General features: G+C 45.2%; 4 protein-coding genes across 5 annotated transcripts; all 4 read right to left on the bottom strand.

The window, feature by feature from the left end:
- Positions 1-3,532: 3,532 nt before the first annotated feature.
- On the bottom strand, positions 3,533-15,995 carry ipo8 (importin 8). 2 transcript variants are annotated; one of them, XM_076167469.1, is made up of 25 exons: positions 15,720-15,995; positions 14,585-14,666; positions 12,542-12,698; positions 12,271-12,429; positions 11,687-11,843; positions 11,502-11,591; positions 11,164-11,258; positions 10,926-11,010; positions 10,338-10,472; positions 9,827-9,926; positions 9,492-9,568; positions 9,214-9,330; positions 8,847-8,936; positions 8,495-8,660; positions 8,207-8,367; positions 7,987-8,112; positions 7,753-7,828; positions 7,308-7,433; positions 7,002-7,099; positions 6,799-6,894; positions 5,478-5,698; positions 5,156-5,361; positions 4,705-4,926; positions 4,398-4,527; positions 3,533-4,197 (listed from the first exon to the last, which is right to left on the bottom strand). In XM_076167469.1, coding segments are annotated over exons 1-25 (3,057 nt in total). In that variant the 5' UTR covers positions 15,804-15,995; the 3' UTR covers positions 3,533-4,196. The 2 variants fall into 2 exon arrangements, with proteins under 2 accessions (XP_076023584.1, XP_076023585.1); XM_076167470.1 differs by having other exon boundaries at positions 7,762-7,828; positions 15,720-15,994.
- Positions 15,996-17,371: 1,376 nt separating this feature from the next.
- On the bottom strand, positions 17,372-19,596 carry ndufa5 (NADH:ubiquinone oxidoreductase subunit A5). Its single transcript, XM_076167347.1, has 5 exons — positions 19,485-19,596; positions 18,550-18,594; positions 17,974-18,090; positions 17,688-17,753; positions 17,372-17,553 (listed from the first exon to the last, which is right to left on the bottom strand). The coding sequence occupies exons 1-5, from the start codon at positions 19,503-19,505 to the stop codon at positions 17,452-17,454; spliced, it is 351 nt and encodes a 116-aa protein (XP_076023462.1). The 5' UTR covers positions 19,506-19,596; the 3' UTR covers positions 17,372-17,451.
- Positions 19,597-20,498: 902 nt separating this feature from the next.
- On the bottom strand, positions 20,499-22,360 carry LOC143013778 (zinc-binding protein A33-like). Its single transcript, XM_076167455.1, has one exon. The coding sequence runs from the start codon at positions 21,885-21,887 to the stop codon at positions 21,024-21,026; it is 864 nt and encodes a 287-aa protein (XP_076023570.1). The 5' UTR covers positions 21,888-22,360; the 3' UTR covers positions 20,499-21,023.
- Positions 22,011-22,672, bottom strand: LOC143013780 (E3 ubiquitin/ISG15 ligase TRIM25-like). Its single transcript, XM_076167456.1, has one exon. It carries the CDS (start codon positions 22,662-22,664, stop codon positions 22,011-22,013), a length of 654 nt encoding a protein of 217 aa, XP_076023571.1. The 5' UTR covers positions 22,665-22,672.
- Positions 22,673-23,536: the final 864 nt, after the last annotated feature.

Below are 23,536 nucleotides of genomic sequence, written 5' to 3'. Positions count from 1 at the left end.
ACCCTTTAGAGGTGGAGGTTATTTATAGGTGGGAGTCATTTATCCTCATTTTACTGCAGGGCGACAACGAGGCCCAACTGGAGACGGATGAGATCTTTGTTTGTGAGAATGACTTATTATAATGTAAACATTAAAAAAACAATAAAAACATTCTGTTGTAATACTTTCTTTAGAGAGGGGGTGCTGGTCGTCTTTTGTCGCCATCCTGTGGTTCACTGTAGGAACTACACCTGATTTGTTCTCTCTGGTGTCCTCACCTGTGCTGAGATGTCTCAGGTCATAAATGATGTGACCCTGGCCTCATGTCTCTGTAGGTCCAGATGGTCTCTCCTTTGGAGGTGTGTGCGTGTGCGTGTGCGTGTGTGTGAGAAACAGAAGTCTCTGTGGACCAAACTCAATCATTTTCCATAGCTTTCCCTCAAAATGCATCAACGACCACATTTTCCAACAATGAACTCTTTTCTCAATCACACTCCACCTCCTGCCAAACTCTACACATTTGATTCATGCTCAGGACGTTGACGTTGTCCAAGAGTACAAACATCTGGGTATAATGATGACAACAAACTCACATTCGATGCCAACATGTGTGTGTGTTTCATGTGTGTTATTTGTTTACAGTTTATTTGAATTCTCCACTGTGATTGGCTGGACTGAAACCATTAGATATGCAATGCTTCATGGTTTTTCAGCACTTTCACAGTCCACACAGATTCCAGCTGCAGGAGTTCAAATGAAAAGTTCACCTTGAAATTCCTCGTTTCAGTGCTTTGCTGAAACTTGGACTCAGACCTGCTCGTCACAAAATATCCTGGAGAATCACACAGAAGTAAATCTGTCAATCTGTCTCACTCTTTAGTTCTGTCACACACACACACACACACACACACAAGTGATGGGTCGGTCAAAAACCATTCGGCTCTTTCACTTTTTTTTATGTTAAAGCCGCACGTGATTGGTCGAGATGTGTGGGAGGGGAGGAGTGAAGCCAGGTGAAGAGAAGGGCTTGAGAATCATCTACAACTAAAACTCAGCAAAGTGCAGCATTTTACACTTTTAAACTCCCCTCTGTGCTTATATGTGTGATTGAAACAGCATGGATTAAAGGGTTAAACATTATTGGAAAGCTCTGGTTTTGTTTATTAGATTACAGATACAGTCTTACATGAACAGAGCTCTGCACTAAAACCTGTTTTCAGATTTGATACCAAACATGAAAACAGCTGACATGACCTCATCCCAACTTTATTATTGTTTTTGTTCCAAAGATCAAAGACAGAATTCAGTCCATTCATAAACCACAACCCAACATTTGTGATATTTACAGAGATCAATCAAACCTTTTGATTGATCACACTTACATGCAAAGACTTTACTAAAAGCTGATCTAAAAGCTGATCTACAGCTCATCCTGATCTGATCCTGTCTGATAATGAGAAACAAGTTTATGATAGTGATGTGAGGAAGAGTCTCCCAGACAACCCACAGAGATTTGATCCATGTGTTGGTGTTTTAGCAAAGCAGAGTTTCTCCTCTGGAAGATTTTACTTTGGGGGTTCAGGTCAAAGGAAAGACAGAGTGGGATTAAGGAGTGACCAGAGAGACGAGCAAGAGGAAGGGAACCATCACACTGAGCTGTCAGAGAGGTTACTGGACTGTAAGGTTGTGGAATGTAGATGAGTACAAAGCTTATGATGTCCCTCTTGTCCCTCTGAGTCTGGAGTCAAAGCCAGAGAAGGTGGGCGTGTTTGTGGACTATGAGGAGGGTCTGGTCTCCTTCTATGACGTGGATGCTGCAGCTCTGATCTTCTCCTTCACTGGCTGCTCCTTCACTCATAAGCTCCTCCCATACTTCAGTCCTAGGCTTCATCATGATGGTAGAAACTCCGCCCCTCTGATCATCTCAGCTGTCAGTCACTCTGCCTAACCTGCAGGAGTTTACATGAAACGTTTTTGTGGTTTAAGGGAACTAAAGTACAAAGGATCAGCTGATCTTCCCTCTATACTTTGTCTTTTCTTCACATTCTGATGACATCATATTTGTTTCTGGTTGCTTCTTACTGCTGTAACACAACAATTTACTCACACTGATCTAAGAACTGTGATTACTGTTCATCAATAAATCAATCAGAAGCTCAGAACCACAATATATGTGTGATTGAAACAGCATGGATTAAAGGGTTAAACATTATTGGAAAGCTCTGGTTTTGTTTATTAGATTACAGAAACAGTCTTACATGAACAGCACTTAAGCCTTGGGCTTAAACAGCTGACCTATAGATGACAGTTTATGGCCGTTATAAAGTGAACTATTACCCAACATGGTCATGTAGTGTTTACAGGGGTCCCAGGTGGTTTGTCAATATCCACTGAACGGGTCTCTTCTTGAGTGACAATCAACTGTATAAATACGTCCGAAAGTCAGAGTTCGGGAGCGACTCATTCCGGCAGCAGAGTCTCTCACAAGCGTTCCATGGTGCTTGTTATGATGCTGTACTTTGTATAATAAAACCCCATTATACAAGCAAAGACAGTGTCAGCGGAGATCCTTTCTTCCTTCATCTTCACATCATCGCAACCCAAGATTACACTAAAGCATCGAATGTGAGTTTGTTGTCATCATTATACCCAGATGTTTGTACTCTTGGACAACGTCAACGTCCTGAGCATGAATCAAATGTGTAGAGTTTGGCAGGAGGTGAAGTGTGATTGAGAAAAGAGTTCATTGTTGGAAAATGTGGTCTTTGATGCATTTTGAGGGAAAGCTATGGAAAATGATTGACAGTTTGGTCCACAGGGAGTTTCTCACACACACTCACACACACACACACACGCACACATACACACACACACCCACACACACGCACACACACACGCACATGCACACGCACATGCACATGCACATGCACATGCACATGCACACGCACACACACACACACACAGGTGAGTCAGGGTGCAGGTGGTTGACCTGATAGAGTCTCTGTGTAGGAGTCAAAGTCTAAACCAGGGGGAAGAAGGCCTCCAGGCAGGTGGACCTCAAATCTCCTGCTGGACCTCCAAAGGAGAGACCATCTGGACCTACAGAGACACGAGGCCAGGGTCACATCATTTATGACCTGAGACATCTCAGCACAGGTGAGGACACCAGAGAGAACAAATCAGGTGTAGTTCCTACAGTGAACCACAGGATGGCGACAAAACACGACCAGCACCCCCTCTCTAAAGAAAGTATTACAACAGAATGTTTTTATTGTTTTTTTAATGTTTACATTATAATAAGTCATTCTCACAAACAAAGATCTCATCCGTCTCCAGTTGGGCCTCGTTGTCGCCCTGCAGTAAAATGAGGATAAATGACTCCCACCTATAAATAACCTCCACCTCTAAAGGGTTAATGATCATTGTGCAGTGGCTACAGTAACTTCCTGTGTCAGCCATTGCATTCTAACAGAAGTGAAGAATGGAGGAGGGAAGGCTCCTCTGACTGAGCGACGGTGTGGTGAGAGGCAGGAAGAACCACAAGAGCCTCTCATCAAAATGTTACAGGAATATTTATGATTTTCTTAAATTAGATCTGACAGAGTTTAAACAAAAACAACTCAGAGAAAGCACAGAAAGACAGTTACAGGTAACAAACCTTCCACCTTGGGCCTGGATCTCTTGTCCAACCGTTGTGTTTATACTGAAACATGAAACCAGGCTCCTCACATCCACTGCAGGCTCTCACTTCATTAGATGACAGAGACAAAGTCCATAGAAACACAGAAATCCTCCAATGCTGTACAAAAACAAGGGGTTGTTTGCTGGTAACTCACTCACACACACACACACAAACTCCAGGACGGGGCTGCGTGTGTGTGTGTCTGTACAGGGCACCAGATCACACACTGATCACACACTGATGGTATCATGCCAGTCTGACACTTCACGCTCACTGATCAATTTCTTTTGGCACATTGGAACCTGATTTGTCTCCGTGTGTGTGTGTGTGTGTGTGTGTGTGTGTGTGTGTGTGTGTGTGTGTGTGTTTGTGTGTGTGTGTGTGTGTGTGTGTGTGTGTGCTAGGATCCATTCAGTTTTATTTGGTCTAAGCTCGACCCAAATCAGCTACAAATCAGGGGCAAGACAAGCTCTCCTCTTCATCCTCCGCCAACTTCCATCGTGTAGTTAGTCTGTCTTCATCAGGCCCTTAGCATTCTGAAATAAACAAGGAGGCAAATTACATTTTTATGAGTTGTTTTAAAGATGCAGTGTGTAATATTGTAGCTCAGTCCATCGGGAACCGGAGGGTTGCCGGTTCGAGTCCCATATGGACCAAGAAAGTGGACTGGTCATGTGTCCTTCATGCGGTCTCCGGTGGAGTCCTGTGTGTGTGTGTGTGTGTCTCTCTCTCTCACCACTGGCCCTTGCTGGCGGTGCTTCGTCGCTGCTGTGAAACGCTGTAAATCTCTTGGAGCTGTTTCTTCTGGTCGTCACTCAGTGGTGCAGTCAGACACTGGTACCAGCCTGCATCCGTGTTCTGGACCCCTGACACACACACACACACACACACACACACACACACACACACACACACACACACACACACACACACACACACACACACACACACACACACACACACACACACACACACACTTTTGCTTCAGGGTCTGAGTTCTCATTTTCTCTCAGTCATGATTGTGTTCAGGTGTGTGTCCTTACTAAGCAAGGCACAAGTGAAGAACTGGTACTCGTCCTCTCCGTTGTCAAAGTCCAGAGGTGTGCTGTACTCCTCCAGGGGCGTCCCTTCAAATCCATCCTCATCCCAGTAATCGTCTTCATCTTCATCATCCTCATCTCCCCCCTGAAGTGTCGGCATACTGGACTGCAGCTGCATTGTGTTATGATTCTCACTGATCTCATCTTCATCGCTGGGAATCTCCTCTATTCACGCAGCGCGCACACACACACACACACACACACACACACACACACACACACACACACAGAGTGAGAAATTGAAGTACGTGATTGGCTTGGGGCAGAATCAGGATTTGTAAGAAGTTTGCAAAAATTATATAATTTCACTCTTCCTATATTCATAAACTGATTTCTTCTACTCTGTCCTTTCCTTTCCTTTCCTTCTCTCCTTCTCTCCTTCTCTCCTTCTCACCGCTCTGGTCTTCGTCCCGGCCGGCGGTGCGAGCCAGCAGGTTTGGTTTGTTGACCAGGCGGGAGGCGTAGAGATGTTTGAGGCCCAGGAAGAGGAGCAGGATGGAGGGGAGGATCTGAGCGGCCACTCCCTCCAGCATGGCCGGCCGGCTGGGCAGCTCCATCAACACACTCAGACCAATGATGCACATCTTACGGTCGTGGAGTCTGGAGGGCAGAGAGATGAAGGAAAGTCACCACTGAGGAGGATAAACACACAACAGCACATTTACAGAAGACAGAAATTGAAAAAATAAAGAATCTGAAAGGAACACGTCGCTCACCCTAAGAAGAACTCTGTGTCGTTCATCCACTGGTTGATGAAGTGAGCAGTGATTGGCTGTGGGTTATGAGGGAAGTGCATGTTGTCCAGGGTGTGGATGAGGAGGGCGGGGTTATAGTACAGAGCAGCGATGGCCACCTGGAGGCACATGGTCCTCAGCTCACTGGACTTCACCCCCCGCATCAGACGCTCCAGCACCGCCTCCACAAACAGAGGGATGCACTGGGGAGGAGACACACACACACACACACACACACACACACACACACACACACACACACACACACACACACACACACACACACACACACACACACACACACACACACACACACACACACACACACACACACACACACACACACACACACACACACACAGAGTCACACACTCTCTCTGGGCCGTAGAGGAAACATTGCACAGGCTCCGATCACAGGCAGCACTGAAGAGGAGGAAGGACAGGAATGTGTTTACATGTGATCCATGTTCAACCAAAACAAGATCTGAGAGTGGAAAGACGTTTTGTTCGTGTGAGAAAATGTCGCGGAAAGGTTTGTACTGTACTTAGGAAAACATTTAGCAAATATGTAAACAAAGATCTGTACATGAAAATAAGTTTAGCAAATATTAGGAATTGTGAGTGCTGAGTAAAATCTGGAGACTGGAACTAAGATCACACACTGCTGTCACAAGGCAGGGGGATGGATGGAAGGAAGGAAGGAAGGAAAGTGTGTGTGTGTGTGTTAAGCGTGATAACAGACAGAATCATGAACTACTAAACTAGGAAGGAAGGAAGGAAGGAAGAAAGAAAGAAAGAAAGAAAGAAAGAAAGAAAGGAAGGAGGGAAAGGAGGGGAAGGAGAGGAAGGAGAGAAAGAGAGGAAGGAGATGAAGGAGAGGAGGGAGGGAAGGAGAGGAAGGAAGGAGAAGAAGAGGAAGGAGAGGAGGGAGGGAAGGAGGGAAGGAGAGGAAGGAGAGAAAGAGAGGAAGGAGATGAAGGAGAGGAGGGAGGGGAGGAGAGGAAGGAAGGAGAAGAAGGAGAGAAGGAGAGGAAGGAGAGGAGGGAGGGAAGGAGGGAAGGAGAGGAAGGAGAGGAAGGAGAGGAAGATGACCCTGATCTTTGCTGCACTGAGAGTATTTGGATTTAGACAGAGTGAATTTAATAAACCCGTCCCAATTTCCTTTAATCATCTTTGCTGCTGTCGTGTCTTACTGTGAGCTGTGATGAGAATGATGAAGACTCTGTATGATGAAGAGTCACCAGAGTCTTTTTCAGACGTAAATAAAGGGAATGGAGGCTGAGCAGATCCTCTTCTCTCTCACCTGCTCGATGCCTCGGCCTCTGCACTGCAGGATGATGACCTCCAGCAGCTTGGCAGCGTGACACTCTGCATCCTCATTGGCATCACTCGTTAGCACCTGGAGGAGGTCAAAGGTCGGCAATAAGAGGACTCAACAGGCCTTATCCTGATCCAAAGATAGGAACGTCCCCTGCATGATTGTGATGAGCAGAGAGACACACGGACCTTTTTGCACATGGTGTAGATCACCTCTAAGTGTTTAGGGTTGGACAGCAGCATGTCTGTGTCCACCGTGACATAGTTGTGTAGAAGAGGCATCATATCTACACACACACACACACACACACACACACACACACACACAAACACACACACACAAGTTGATATAATATTTGTAAACAAACAATGAATATGAAACATGTTAAAGGCAAAGGAGTGGGAAAGAACAGACTTTAGTGTTTAGTTTCTGTATGTGTGTGTGTGTGTGTGTGTGTGTGTGTGTGTGTGTGTGTGTGTGTGTGTGTGTGTCACCTGTGAAGTAGTCAAAGCAGTCGTGTTGGAAGACCTCGTACAGAACTCCCAGCAGCTGCCACATCTGGGGGGAAATGGTCTGGCAGGTGAGGCCGAACGCCAGAGACAGGATCTCTTCATAGAACTCTGAGTGGAGAGGCAGGATGTCAAGTACACACACCGACACACCGACACACAGACACACAGACACACAGACACGTATACAAGCAGCATCACTTCACCCCAACAGATCAGCTACAGGTGACAACAAACAAACAAACAAACAAACAAACAAACATGGCCTTATTCAAAACATGTGAGACTGTCCTGTTACTGTATGATCATCAGTTTAAGAAACTCAAGGCTGTTGAATGAGGAGATTAAGGCTTATAAAACTGTGTGTGTGTGTGTGTGTGTGTGTGTGTGTCTGTTAATTCAAAGCACTGGACTGCTTGTGCACACACACCTGCCATACCTATGATGGGCTTCTGCAGGACGAGGCCGATCACCTGCAAGCAGATCCCCTCCAGCTGCTGAGTGATCTGAGGGAAGGAAACACAACACACACCGCACACAAATACACACACACACACATAAACACACAACACATAATGAGCTCATCATGACACCTAGCAGACATTCTTTTGTGTGTGTGTGTGTGTGTGTGTGTGTGTGTACGGCTTCCTCTCCCACTACCAACCTCCTTGTGGTCCTCCATGACAGTCAGGATGGTGTCGATGGTGCTCAGGATGCCCAGAGCTGTGACCGTCTTGTCTTCGTTCTCCTCGTACTCTTCACTCTGGAGGACCCGGGTGAAGATCTCAGCCTGCCGAACCCCAGAACACACAAACGACGTCAGACTTCTAAAAGCTACATTGACTTCCCGTATTAAATTCAAAGTTATGTAGCTGGATGCTCACCAGTTTCCGCGTCATGTCCACAGCGATGACGGCCACTTCCTGGTTGTACTCGCAGATCATCTTCTGGATAACTGTTGTCAGGTCGTCGTTCTCCGTTTCTTTGATCACGTGCAGAAGCTCCTGCATGACCTGGCGGATGTACGGCCGGATGTACAGCTTGGCTGCACACACACACACACACACACACACACACACACACACACACACACACACACACACACACACAGACACAATGTAAAGGATCTGTAGATGTACTGGTACTGGTTTAAATGATGTTCCTGCCCTCACCGTGTTCCTGGTTGCTGATGAGCGTCTGCAGAGCGATGGCCGCCTCCACCTTGACCGGCATCTCCTTGTCGTCAATCAGATCCTGTTTGACCAATTCCACCGCATTCCTCAGCACCAGCTCGTCGTGGAAACGCAGCAGGCTGAAGCAGTGAATAACCCAACACGACTGACGAGGCAGAGCAGAGAAGAAGCACAGATCAACCAAACACGCAGGATCTACATCTCTGAAATGTGGACTTCCAGCTGTGTCGAGTGTGTGTGTGTGTGTGTGTGTGTGTGCTGAGAGTGATCCCAGTCTGTGGGGAGAGAGGAGGAGGAGGAGGAGGAGGAGGAGGAGGCAGAGCTCACTCACCCGGGCTCGCAGGTAACCCAGAGGAGAGTTGAGTAAAGGGAAGACGTAGTTCTGCAGCATGAGCTCCATCTGCTCCCTGTACAGCCGCTTCTGCACACACACACACAGACACACACGCGCAAGAAATGAGGCTAGATATCAAAGCAAGTAGTAACTAAGGGAAACAGATTGTGAACAGATTAGATTGATGATGTGCTATGTTAGGGCCAGATTTACTGAGAAACAAGACAAAGAACGACATGTGACACGGCTCAGCTTTCAGCACCATGGACAGAGCACTGAGGGGACCTGGCTGAGGGAATGAACACACACACACACACACACACACACACACACACACACACTTCTGAGTCAGTCTACACAGTACCTTCAGTAAGAGCTCGGCTAGAGCGCCGATGCAGTGCAGCGCTCCGTCCTTCCTGCGGGGGTCAGAAGAGGGACCCATCAGTGTGTGGTGGCAGAACTCCATCATCTGAGGAAGAATCTGTCACAGGAGAACACAAAGTCTCATCTGATCTGCCTCTGATGCTTGATGTGATAGAATACAGACTGTGAAATAAATGAAGCAGCAGAGGTTTAAACGCTAATATTCCCTATAGTTCTGGACGGCTCTGGGCCGGCCGGTGTTATCCTCGTCTTCCTCACCTCCTTCCTCTTGCGTGCAGCTTTATACAGGAGGCTCTGAGCAGCTGTGGCTGGGAGCGTCTGATCATCATAAAGGTCTGTGACACACAAGAACACGACAACAGAGAGAAAAACATGGGCTCTCTGGAATCAATCAATCAATCAATCAATCAGAGCTTTTAAATAGAGGAGCTGTACCTCTACAGATCTCTTGAAATGATATTTGTTGGTATTTTGAGGGCAAAAACTATTACTTTAAGTCATTTGAGAGAAGGAAACTCTAAACAAAGAGCCAAACTCCATCAGGCCGGTGTAGTAAAGCTCACTAAGACACGATGACGTCATTCTGTACTCACTGAACTTCATGTGGATGTACTCATACGGGTCCTCCTGCCAGAGCTTCTCATCTTCATCTTTGTAACACATGAGAGGGAAAATCACCTCCTGGCATATAGTCTGAGACAAAGGACGACTCCAGAAGGTCAATAACAACACAACAACACAACAACACAACAACACAACAACACAACAACACACAATCAGAATGTAATCTGAGCACATATGACAACACTGTGCAATGTAAGACTACAGCCAGGACACACTGCTGTGATGAAACACTCCCACAAGTTAACAACATCACTCTGTCTTCTGTTTAGCATTAATAAAGATATTTTAATGTTGCAACTTGTAGTAAATGTGAACCTTCACCTGAAACACAGACTGCAGCCCAAAGAAACTGAATTATTTGTTATTATCACAGCCTGGATGTCATTATAAACATTATGTGTCGGTGCAGAGAGATCGTATTCTTATATTTATAACTATAAACTCCACATCAAACTGGGCAGGCCTGGGTATTTGTCCTACTTGCATGTGTGGCTTCATCTGTTTCCAGGTCAGGGAGTGGGACAGACCCTGGCTCAGGTAGTTGAGACACTGCTGCAGGATGCGAGGAGTGACGTACAGCTCCCGTCTGTGTTGGTCCACCACCTTCAGGAGAACCTGGAGACACAGGACAGGGACGGGGACAGGGACAGGGAGAGGGAGAGGGAGTGGGACAGGGACAGGGACAGGGAGAGGGACAGGGAGAGGGAGAGGGACAGGGACAGGGAGAGGGACAGGGACAGGGACAGGGACAGGGACAGGGAGAGGGAGAGGGAGAGGGAGAGGGAGAGGGAGAGGGAGAGGGAGAGGGACAGGGAGAGGGAAAGGGAGAGGGACAGGGAGAGGGACAGGGAGAGGGACAGGGACAGGGAGAGGGAGAGGGAGAGGGAGAGGGAGAGGGAGAGGGAGACGGAGAGCGAGAAGGACAGGGACAGGGAGAGGGAGAGGGAGAGGGAGAGGGAGAGGGACAGGGACAGGGACAGGGACAGGGACAGAAGCAGGACATGATGAACACATGCCTAAGTTTCAGCTGCAGGTAAACAGAACATGCAGCCTCATCTGCAGACTTGCCTGCTGGATGCCCACTGCGTACGTCTTCAGGAAGAAGTCAGCAAATTCAAAATACTCTTTAGTTACATTCCCAGGGCTTCCATATCTGAAAACCAAACCAGAATTATGTCAACAACTCGCTCCTCTGTCAAACATAAACATGATATCATCCTTTACCATGTAATGATCACGTCGCCAAGGCAACACCAAAAACACAAAAGTAAAGACACACTCCTGATGACAGCACATGCAGACTCACCGCTCAAACATGCGGATGAGGATGTGTAAGGCCCACTTCTTACATTTCCACCAGGCCAACTCCGGACGGTCGTCTTCATCGATCTCCAATGTCTCCTGACAAACACACACACTTTCATATTGATATGATCGGCACAGACAAGATACATGTTTACCCCAAATTTTAAAATCCATCGTTAATCCCCAGCTGGTCAAGTTAAAAAGATTTTGTTTATTTTTTTTTCCAATTTTAAAGACCAATCAGTCCTGAGACAATCTGTTCAATTCAGTCTGAATGTAGTTTAACACCTCTGCGTGTGCGTGTGCGTGTGCGTGTGCGTGTGTGTGTGTGTGTCTTACAGCAGGTACGTCTCGGTCCACGATGGCCCTGAAGATTTCCATCCACTGAGTCATAACTGTGTTGTTAATTAGCTGCAGCGGCAGCGAGTACTGCAGGAGAAGGACAAGGTGGAATAATGACATCATCATTATCATCCTCATCAACTTTGACCATCCTGTGTCAGGCTGTCTGTCTGCACACACACCTGCACCAGAGCGTGGAAGATCTTAAGGATCTGTTTCTGGATGAGGACAGAGAAGATGGTGGCGTCGGCCAGCAGCTGAGTGATGAGCTGCTGGATCCTGGGCAGGAAGATCTGCATCGCCGCCAGCAACGGCTCCCTCTCATCTGCCTTCCTGTACCTGCCGAGGACACACACACACACACACACACACACACACACACACACACACACACACACACACACACACACACACACACACACACGCGTCAACTGAACATTCTTGGATGTCGTGCCAAACCTCCGTCTTCTCCGTCTTGCTTGTGGTTTTTGTATTTTTGTGTTATTGTTGTGTTTGACATGATTTAAATACAACATGTAATTGTATTAGATTTGCACGGGGTAGAATTGTTTTAACAGTAAATTGGGTTAGAATCCATCCAGTATGTAGCCCCGATGTATGTGACGTCAACAAACTATTGACTTCTGACTGAAATTGAAGAATAACGATTGTAAAAAGCAACTAAAGAAGCAAACATCTGTCTGTGAAGAAGCATGTGGAGTCAGGTTCCCATGTTCCCATGTTCCCATGTTCCCATGTCACTCACTCGTAGGTCTTTGCCAGTTGGTAGAGAGCCAGCAGGCTTCCATACCAGCTGCCACTGTTCTGTGACTGCAGGTAAACACCGATCTTATCCACTATGGCAGTCCAGCGCCCGGGGAAGTCGTGTTTGATGATGGCTCTTAGACACATGGTCAGCTGAGCACTGCACAGCGCACACACACACACACACGCACACCAGGCATCATTAAAGGGAACACACAGCGATCCAGCATGAGGAATGAGATGTACGGATTCATTCTGATCAGTCTGGTTACCGTATGGATTCAGGACAGCGGATGATTCCCTCCAGGATGTGATCTCTGATCTGCTGCCGATCGTTCTCGTGGATGTTGAAGGGAAAGACGACCTCGCCTAGAGACGGCTCCCTGTCCTGCCAGTACTGACTCACCATGTTCTTCAGATAGATGGCCGCTGCAAACCATCACACACACACACACACACACACACACACACACACAGGTCAAGTAACATCAGACCCCAGGTTACTAATGAATGCAGGAATTTAAATGATAGCCAAAGTTTTAAATAAATGAGAAGTAAGAAAGAGGACAGATGAAGGATTCACTTCCACCTCAAGCAAGAACGTCGATCTAAACATGCAGAAACTGAAAAGTAGTTGGACGAACGCTCATGAGAGGAGGAGGAGGCAGGACTCCCATCTTCAACCATCAACTGTCATGTCTCTTATGACATAAACAAGCAGGGAAACTGAGCATGAAGAGTCAGGCTCATTCTTTATGTTGAGTCTGAAGTCTAAAGTCTATTAGATGCAGTAATGACACTGATGATGAAACAAATCAGCTTTATTTAAAGTGCATTTGACAGAAATGGTTCAGCACAAATTTACATACAATCACAATAAATAGGACAATACCACACACACACACACACACACACACACACACACACACACACACACACACACACACACACACACACACACACACACACACACACACACACACACACACACACACACACACACACACACACACACACTCCATCTCGTCTCCTTTAATGGGAGCGCACACACGTTCCTGCATTTAGGAAGCTGGTGCGTTGATTAGCAGCGTTGTCATACCGACTGAGCCTGACTGCGGGTTTTCAATTTTGTCAAACCAGCTTACGCAAACAAGGACCAGGACCAGGACCAGGACCACTGCCGACCCCCCACATAACGGGAAAACAAGCAGTGGTGCAAATCCTGGTGGAATTCTTTGAAGAGGTCATAGAAAAATAGACTCTAGAATAGAATTGCTGTTTCTTTGCTTATGCCGGATCTGCTGCCAGGTTCACCAGACGGGCTGCGGACTCTGCTGCGGGGCCACACAGTTTTCTTCTCCCCTAACTCACCTCCCATCGCCTGTCTCACCACCTGTCGCACCCATCAGCGGCCCTGAAAGTGAAACACGTGTGTATTTGAATGTATGTAATCAAACTACTCTTAAAAAGATGAAGCCTTCTATTCCCAGACATGTCAAAGAAAAGAAAGAAGCCTTTACCTTCATCATTCATTAATCTGCAGCTTTGTCTGTGTCTCCCTCAGCCTCAAGTTGGTCCATTTCTGCCTCTAAAGCTTCTTCTTTTGCTCCCGCGTTGAGAAGTTGCCGCTGCATTCATGTGCATCAGTGAACACCAGTTGTGTTTATAAAGGGGGAGGTTTGCATGTGCGCCCCCGGCTTTAGAAACCTCTCTTTTGGTTGATGTACGCCATTTCTCTGTTTTGGTTTCCAGGCTGACGACGGTGCAATCAGCATAAACATTTACATTTACTCATTTGGCCTTGGGTTTTATCCAAAGCGATATTTAAATAAAACCCAAGCAAGGATCTCGTTACAACAACAACAAGAGGAATGAAACACAAGGTATAGATGTTGTTTCTCTTTAAATAGACACTTGTTACATCAGACATTATGTAGGAAAGTGTTGGTGAAAGCTCCGTCTTTAGGTCTTTAGGTCTTGATCAAAACAATGAAGGACTCAGTGGATCAAATGGAGCAGGAATAAACTGCACCGTCAGCTGTTCACGCTGCTAAACAACGCACCCTGTACCACTTGTTAAGCTCCCTGGCACAAGAATGAATTAAAGTAGAGAGAAAACCAGGAGAAACGTCCAACTCCCATTGCTGGTTGTCTTAAAAAAAGACACCATGAACAAAAACAACAGCAACCAGCAGCACTGTACCGTCTCTCTCTCATCTGATCTGAATGTGGTGCATAATGTGAACACCCGACAGTGAGACGGGTAGACAGACAGGCTGACAGACAGACAGTGATGTCATACGGTTGTGTCTTACCTGCCTGGCGAACAGGGAACTCCACCTGCTCAGACACAATGATCTGCAGGAGCGTCGGCGCAAAGTTGATAATCTTGTACGACTGAAAAAGATCAGAAAAGACTGAAATTAAAATGTGGCACACAAGTGAACAAACAGAGAGGAATGTTTGTATCATCATCAGTCACCCATTTTAGATTTTATAGTCTTATCAGTAACTTCAATATTGCAAAGTACATCTCACACATCCTTCAATGCTTTCCAATGGAAGTTTGCTATTATTCATAGATTCCCAGAAGACAAGTTTCAAACTTACTTTGAAACTGACAACATTTCAAACTAACAGACCCTTAGCTGGAAACTTCAAACCAACTTCAATGTGGTGATCAAAGTTGGAACATTGCAGAGCGTCAACAGAGCTGCTGGTCCTCATACTTTCAACTAGAAATGTCAACTTTTCAAAATACTCAGTAGTACAACCGTTTCCAACAAATGGTAGGTAGGTAAATTCATCATTCATTATTTAATTATTGATTGTCATTCATTCTAAGAAGACATGGTTCAAATATATGGAGATTTGACATTTGATTTAAATTTTTTATCCAACAAGTTCTACATATTTTCCGGTGGCAGCATGTGCTGGACAATCAGCAATCATCCTCTTATTAGATCCCTCAAATATTCGTCATCGATCACATAAACAGACTCAAATATGAAAAACTCTTCCAGCAGCCAGAAGAAAAACTTAGATTTTTCACTTCACTTCTATTTTATTGAGATGTTATTAATACCAAGATAATTCAACGTCCCGACAGTTATCAACGTTTAACCCCAAAGCAATCTAAACGTTGACATCCTAAGTTTGGAGGAGTCAATGATAGATTGTACAGATTTGTCTCCTATTGTTCTTCCTGGACGCATCTGGTTGCATCAACCAGGGGGGCAGTTGTTGACAAAACTGCATTTTACAGGCCTGGCAAAGAAACAACAACAACCCAGAGGCAGCGCTGAAGAATCACCGGGACAAACGACGAGATAACCGAGATAAAGCTCCACAAAACACGCAGAACACTCAGGATGCATCATTCTGGGCCACTGCGGCTTCATAATGTCCCCCAAAATACCAAAAAGCAACCAAACACTTTATGTCACCCACCTGATTGAGTTCATTCTCCGCCGCGATCCTCAAACTCGGGTCAATCGTCCCTTTCAGAGCTTGGATTATCCGATTTGGATCCATGTGTGCTCAATTACACGGTGGCTTATTGTGTTTTCAAGAAGCAAACATGTAGCGAAGCGCTGGATTGAGCCAAGAGCCGAGCGTTGTGTATGTGAACATACAATGGCCTGACACACGACAATGTCCTGTCATTAAACATGCAACTTCCGGTTAGAACTTTTCAAATAAAGGCCCACCGGCGAGCAAACGATACAAATGGTCGTGGAAGCAACGGTGGGGATTTTATTTTGAAGGTTCCGCCAACGTGTTCCCCGTTGTACTATCGCCATCGTAACGCGGCCCCGCCCATTTTACCCGGCAACCAGTGATCGGTTGACGTAAAGCAAAGTAAAGAGACAATTTACGGTGCCTTTCTTCTTCGTCTTCCACAAAGTGACGTGGTTAGAAAGTGCTGCTGCCTCCCCGAGAGCGGGAAGAGTCAAGGAGTCAATAAGCACCAGATAGTAAACACATTTACACGCGCCATTTGCTTTTATAAACAATAAAGCTTTTCAAATGTTTCAAACAATGTTTTACTTGTTGTCCCCCACATAGTAACACAGCCGCCTGACTAGTTTATAAATAGAATCCACTACAAATCCAACATATGTCCTCCAGAGTCTCTTTTCCCAGATCAACATTATCGTCTCCATTTTGTGTCCATTGTGTCTTTTTTTCTCAGCATTGTAGAAGCTAAATATAAGAGCTGCTCACTTTTATCTGGCATCTTTTGTAATCTAACTGCGACCGCTTCTACTAGTGATACAACCTGGTAAAGATGTAAGATCAAGAACTACACTGGGATGTTTGGTTTCCTCCAACATTCTTTGACACGTGACAGATAATTTCCATGTATCCTCCTCCTGTAGCAGCTTTGTCTCAGGGTGCCACCAATGTTGACAAGATTGGTATGAATTCTCCACATTAACTATATTGAGGTATGAAAGATTATAGCTCAATATAATAAGCAATAGTAGGAACTGCTGCTTTAGTAAAGTAGTAGGCGACGTCAAATTCATTCATTACTGACTCAAATCAGGTCAGAGTCCAACCCAGAGTTCTCTAAGACTACGAGGAAGAACTCCTCACTCAAGCTTTAATAGAGCGGCTCACAGGAAGTCCAGATAATACAACAAACGCTAAAGGAATTGTTGATAATCTACATCGAGACCTTTCATTGTCAGATGAATTCAGTTTTTAAGAGTAGACTGGTACAAGGGTGTTAAGAAGTCATGACAACTATGAGGGTTAATGAGATTGTGATTAATGAAGACTTAGTGGTTAGCATCCATCTTTTAAAGGAACAGCGTCTCAAATGACTTTACCTGTCTCCAGGTTCATGTGATGTAACACTGAGGGGACAGGATGTTGTTATGTGCCATGAACTGCAACTTCTTAAAATACATCCAATAAACTGGAAATTGTGTGTATGATTCTGTTTTTTAACCCTCGATCAAAGCATTCACTACATCTTTAATCCTGTGAGTGGGTGGATCAGTTTGTGTTCCAGAAGAAAACACATTTGTTTCCACTGATTTACTTCATGACAAAACCTCAATGATGAAGGAAAAATAGGGAAATAAAAAGGGAATATTTCCAATGTTTTTATTCATACATGATTTCATCAGAGGTGGGATCATACACACACACATACACACATTATCTATCTTCAAATAGGCCATTTCCATTGGTTTGGAGGAGGCTCCTCTATCAGCGGCTCCCATGGTTTCCACTCAGCCATCTTCCTGGACAGAGACAGTTCACACTCTGCCTGCACGGACGGACACAGACACACAATACTAAGGATTTCACAAGGCATGAATTTAACATCAGGTACACACAGTCAGACTTATATTAAATATGTATGAACCAGCATGTTAACTGCTAGGCGTCAGAATGACCTACCTGGAAAATGACTTCTTCAATCTGTCCACAGTTTAACTTCTTCTCCAGCTTCTCAACATCAGGCTCCTATGAAATCCAGCATTAGGATGATAAGCCCGCATGATAAATACTCATAGCTGTACACACACACACACACACACACACACACACACACACACACACACACACACACACACACACACACACACACACACACACACACACACACACACACACACACACACACACACACACACACACACACACACACACACACACACACACACACACTTTAAGACTTACACACCGTTTTGACCAGGTTGAAGCGCTCATTGACGAGCCGTTCAGTGTACTTCCTGTAGTAGGCGTCCTGTGGCATGGCCTGCAGCGACGCCAGGATCCTTGTGTACAGAATCCTCAGACGCTAAGAGGAGGAGCAGCACATAGATTAGTGGTAATTGGTGTTCAACTGGGGAAACTGGTGCTTCTATAATTGCGTGTCAAGGTTTGTTGCAGGAGGTGAGAGGGCTCAGATGGAAAGAACTGCTTTAGATGACGATCCTAAACGATCCTGGTTACTGTTATTATTATTATGAGTCATTGTTATTACCAGTAGTGAAGGGACCCAGTAGTTTTTGCTCAGGTTTTTAATATCATTATTATTGCCTTATTCAACGTCAAATACAATCTCTAGTCTCTCAGTTTAAAAAGCTGTGATTTATAATTTGTGACACATCTGTATTAAGGTGGAGCGTCACAATGAGCTGCATAAGTACAGCAGGATGCAGACATGCACGCAGCTCACTGGGTATTCAGACTGACTAAAGGTATAAAAGTGTAAAAGGTGTTGGGGATGCCGGCACATTCATTGTCAGTTACTTACATCATGAGAATTCTGGCACACTGCCAGCCCGACCAGGCCTGTTGTCTGTAAAAGAAAGAAAGAAAGAAAGATAGATAGATAGAGGGAGAGAGAGTTGCTCAAATTCAGTCATGATGTCAACTTGTCAGCTTTCCTCTGCTCTCTACGGAGCTGTCATGATTCCTCTACAAGCCTTTCCCACCCACGTGTGTTCCAAAGCTCACATCCCGTCCTATAATATATTCTTATCATTGGAGATTGTGTGTGTGTGTCTGTCAATAGAACCGTGTGTTCCACTAACCACTGCAGTGTCTCTGCATGGAAGCTGTATCGAGGCGGTTCAGAGTTTGTAACAGGATGCACACAACAAATATCTACCTGCAGATAACAACGCTGAGCAAGAGATTTGAAAACAAAAGTATTGAAAGTGTCGAAATGTTTCTAAGCCTCGAAACGACACCATAACACCAAAGCAAATTCCTTGTAAGTGAAAACCTACTTGGCAATAAAAACGATTCTGAATCCGATTCTGAAATTGCCACCTGTAATAACAGCAGCCGCGCGGTAGAGGGCGCTCGAGGGATCGCGGTGAAGGCAGATAGCCGACATGTTTCTGCCGCTATAAACCCAACAAATAACTGCGCTTTACTATTGGAAACACTCACAGAACCTGGAATTGCTTTGATCAATGTTTGGTTTGTGAGTTATTGGTTCCGGAAGTGTGAATATTTCAGTTAACTTTAACTTCACCGCAATGACATTCACACACGCACGTCCCGATCTCCGTTAGCATAACCTCCACAAGCTAGCACGCACACTAAACTCTCTGCAGATGAGCTAGAGGTCAGATGCAAAAAACTGTCACACTTTAACGACACACACGCAGAAGTAACATCATGGCTGCTACATCCGTGATCATCTTATATCTCTAATGTGTAAACATGACCTCTGTTTACCCTTTTCAGCAGCCCAGCCATCCGCTTATCTCCGTCTTCTTCGTTTTCTATATAGGTGGATGTTAGACTGTGGTGATGGATGGTGATTACGCACGATCCGGCTTTTTGAAGTGAACAACGGGAGCCGGCTCGTTCCCTATTTTTTCTGTTACAGCCGAACGTGATTGGCCCGTGATTGCCCTCCCTCCCCTTCAATACATTGTGAAGTGCAAACAATCTGAGGTGCAACTTGAGAGCCGAGAGAGCCGGCTCATTTAGTGAGCCGGGGCAAAAGAACCGGCTCTCTAAAAAAGAGCCGAAATTCCCATCACAACTCTGCTGGACTGATTGACTTCGTCTCAGGTATATGACGTTGCAGCTTCTGCTTAATCCTCTCGTGTTGCCCCTCCTCCTCCTCCTCCTGTAGCACTAGCTACTGTTGCTGCTGCTCTTCCTCCTGCAGGTTTGGAGGAAGATGTAAAGTTTCTGGATTGTTTGTCTGTGAAACAATCGTTCTCACTAGATTATCTACAGTTTGCCATAAATAATGAACTGAAACTATACAAAGCAACCTGGGGGGAAAGAGAAGAGCAATATGGTGGAAATATAACACAACGGTCAGACATAAAGAACACTCAGATCTCTAGGGTTGGTCTCAAATCCCAGGCTAGGTTTCTAGGCTGCTGCTTCTCACACCAGACTTCTTATTCCTATCACACTTGACCTCCTGCTGACCACAAAGCGGTACATGGAGAGAAGGAGAACATGAGTAAATCAGATGTGTGACAGAGATGGAGATCAAAGCCACATGCTGCTTTCCTGCAGAGCTTAAGAAGGTAATGAGAGAGGAACAGAGGATGTTTGATATTTACTGTAGCCTTCTTTAGCCCCGCCTACTTGTACCATTTCACTACTTCAGTTTTGTTATGTAGTCAGCAGCAAAGGGCTTGAGAATCATCTACAACTAAAACTCAGTGCAGCATTTTACACTTTTAAACTCCCCTCTGTGCTCATATGTGTGATTGAAACAGCATGGATTAAAGGGTTAAACATGATTGGAAAGCTCTGGTTTTGTTTATTAGATTACAGATACAGTCTTACATGAACAGAGCTCTGCACTAAAACCTGAAAGTCAAACATGTTTTCAGATTTGATACCAAACATGAAAAAAGCTGAAATGACCTCATCCCAACTTTATTATTGTTTTTGTTCGAAAAATCCCTGAAAGTGACAGACATCAAAGACTTCAGAATTGAGTCCATTCATAAACCACAACCCAACATTTGTGATATTCACAGAGATCAATCAAACCTTTTGATTGATCACACTTACATGCAAAGACTTTACTAAAAGCTTCTGATTGATTTATTGATGAACAGTAATCACAGTTCTTAGATCAGTGTGAGTAAATTGTTGTGTTACAGCAGTAAGAAGCATCCAGAAACAAATATGATGTCATCAGAATGTGAAGAAAAGACAAAGTATAGAGGGAAGATCAGCTGATCCTTTGTACTTTAGTTCCCTTAAACCACAGAAACGTTTCATGTAAACTCCTGCAGGTTAGGCAGAGTGACTGACAGCTGAGATGATCAGAGGGGCGGAGTTTGTACCACCATAATTAAGCTCTGGACTGAAGTATGGGAGGAGCTTATGAGTGAAGGAGCAGCCAGTGAAGGAGAAGATCAGAGCTGCAGCATCCACGTCATAGAAGGAGACCAGACCCTCCTCATAGTCCACAAACACGCCCACCTTCTCTGGCTTTGACTCCAGACTCAGAGTGACAACAGAGTCATCATAAGCTTTGTACTCATCTACATTCCTCAACACAACAGTCCAGTAACCTTCCTCAGGGCTCAGTGTGATGTCTCCCTTCCTCTTGCTCGTCTCTCTGGTCACTCCTAAAGTCCACTCTGTCTTTCCTTTGACCTGAACCTCAAAGTAAAATCTTCCAGAGGAGAAACTCTGCTTTGCAAAAACACAAACACATGGATCAAATCTCTGTGGGTTGTCTGGGAGATTTTTCCTCACATCACTATCATAAACTCGTTTCTCATCATCAGACAAGATCAGGTCAGGATGAGCTGTATCAGGATCCAGTGTCACGTCCACTGCAAACTGCTGGATCCTCCTCAGCACCACCTTCAGCAGCTTCTTCACCTCCTTACTGATGGTCTCCTCCAGCTGAGCCACAGCTTTTACCACACTCCCCTCATGTGTCCTTTGATGGACTCTGACCTGTGTCCAGTCCTTGGTGGGAGGAGCAGAGCTGATGGATGAGAAGCTCTGGAGGAGGTGGAGGTGATCATCAGAGAGTAGGAGCTTCTCCACATCAGCAGCTCTCTCTCTCTGCCCAGAGAGTTCCTGCTGCAGCTCCTTGATGAGGTCTTTAGTCTGTTTCTCTGTGCTCCTCTGCTTCTCCTCCATGGTCTTCCTGAAGTCGGCCTGGATTTTCTCCACAAGCTGCTTCAGAGCGGTGAAGACCTGATCTTCATCTGCTCTCTCTCTATCTGCAGCTTCCCTGCTGAGCTTTGCTGACTGGTTGATCTCCTAGATCTTCAGCAGTGTCAGCTGGATCTTCTGCTGAAGTTCAGCCACCATCTTTACCAGCTCAGACTTCTTTCCTTCATATTCTTCTTCCAGAGGAACAAACTCATGGTTCTTGTGGTCTAAAACAGGACAGATGAGGCACACACAGGTCTGGTCGGTCTTGCAGAAGAGCTTCAGAGTTTCATTGTGCTTCTTACACATCCTGTCCTCCAGGTTGTCCACAGGATGGATCAGCTGGTGTGATCTCAGGCGTGCTGCTGTCAGATGAGGCTCCAGATGAGTCTCACAGTAGGAGGCCTCACACTTCAGGCAGGACTTGATGGCCTTTAGTTTGGTTCCAGTGCAGACATCACACTGAACTTCTCCTGGTTTGGCAGCTGGTTCCTCTGATCTTCTGCTGGCTTCCTTTTGAGGCGACTGTCTGAACTCAGCGGTCATCTGAGATATGAACGTGTTGACCTTCATCTCAGGTCTTGTGTAGAAAGTGTCTTTACACAGAGGACACACACACTGGACGTTACTGTCCCAGTGATGAGTGATGCAGCTTTTGCAGAAGTTGTGTCCACATGATGTGGAGACTGGATCAGTGAAGACCTCCAGACAGATGGAGCACAGGAACTGATCTTCAGACCGCAGACAGCTGGCAGCAGACATGTCTACAAACTGAGAACAGACGAGAACATGAGTGAAAACATCTCTAGAGACGCAAACACTGATGTTTTCTCTTTCTCTGTTATATTTTTCTTGATTTTAAGACAACAAGTTCAACATTTACTCTCATTAAAGTGTTTACATTTATCCCAATTTATTTTCCGAACTAAAACAGTGCGCCGTTCAACACTGTATGTACTCTAATATATTTACTTCTTCCTTTCTATTTATTTACTAAGTGTTTAACCTCTTTCCATTTCGATCTTTATTCTATTTGTTCTGCCACATTTCTAATCTCTTTGTTGTATAAAGTCTTTTTCCTTAAACAGGTATTAAATGTCCCGACTTTAAGGCTTGTTTAGAGTTTTTTCCCAGCAACTTAATTCCCTCCAAGTCTTTCCTGTGTTGGGATCCAGCAGAACTGTGCCTCTTGATTCTCATTAGTATCAAAGTCTCAATGTCTCGATCCTCTCCGCTTCCCAGTCTGAACACATCACCACCCTATCTTCTCTGACCTCTACCCGTTGTATGCCAATAATGATTCCTATCCACTCTGCTGTATATAGATCCCTGCACAGGCCTGTGTTTTGATAGAAGTTTGACTAAGTGCAATTCCACATTCTACCACAGCATAATCATGTCATCTAAAATCTAAAATGTGATCTTAATGTTTGTAGATGTCGATGTTTCTGAGTCACATCACAAGTTTTGCACAATCACCTAACAGATTAACACACACAGGATAGATCGACATCTATACCCCTGTCTCGCTTTATAGTTAACAGTATCGCTCAGGTGAGGAGGGAGATGAAGGCTGTCTGTCTGCGTGTGCTGGGTCATGAAGCCCTGAATGGACCAGAGACCTCCTGTGGATG

The sequence above is a fragment of the Genypterus blacodes genome, unplaced genomic scaffold (genome assembly GCF_046128005.1).
Source record: "Genypterus blacodes isolate CSIRO-AG114 ecotype Tasmania unplaced genomic scaffold, CSIRO-AGI_Gbla_v1 ptg000158l_1, whole genome shotgun sequence".
NCBI classification, from domain to species: domain Eukaryota; kingdom Metazoa; phylum Chordata; class Actinopteri; order Ophidiiformes; family Ophidiidae; genus Genypterus; species Genypterus blacodes.
The sequence above is the reverse complement of the archived record's forward strand: the minus strand, read 5'-3'. Positions and strand labels throughout refer to the sequence as shown.

Bases quoted from the DNA above. Each gene is read 5' to 3' on its own strand.
- LOC143013778 (XM_076167455.1), bottom strand. From the start codon at position 21,887: ATGGAGGAGAAGCAGAGGAGCACAGAGAAACAGACTAAAGACCTCATC.
- ipo8 (XM_076167469.1), bottom strand. From the start codon at position 15,803: ATGGATCCAAATCGGATAATCCAAGCTCTGAAAGGGACGATTGACCCG. The intron at 10,473-10,925 runs GCAAGTCTGCAG...CTGTGTCTCCAG, and splicing joins ACGCAGTGGGCATCCAGCAG to GTTCTCCTGAAGGTGGTGGA. The intron at 4,528-4,704 runs GTAAGGACACAC...TGTGTGTGTCAG, and splicing joins CTTCACTTGTGCCTTGCTTA to GGGTCCAGAACACGGATGCA.
- ndufa5 (XM_076167347.1), bottom strand. From the start codon at position 19,505: ATGGCTGGGCTGCTGAAAAGG. The intron at 17,754-17,973 runs GTGTGTAAGTCT...TGGATTTCATAG, and splicing joins GCTTCAACCTGGTCAAAACG to GAGCCTGATGTTGAGAAGCT. The intron at 17,554-17,687 runs GTAGGTCATTCT...CCGTCCGTGCAG, and splicing joins TTGAAGAAGTCATTTTCCAG to GCAGAGTGTGAACTGTCTCT.
- LOC143013780 (XM_076167456.1), bottom strand. From the start codon at position 22,664: ATGTCTGCTGCCAGCTGTCTGCGGTCTGAAGATCAGTTCCTGTGCTCC.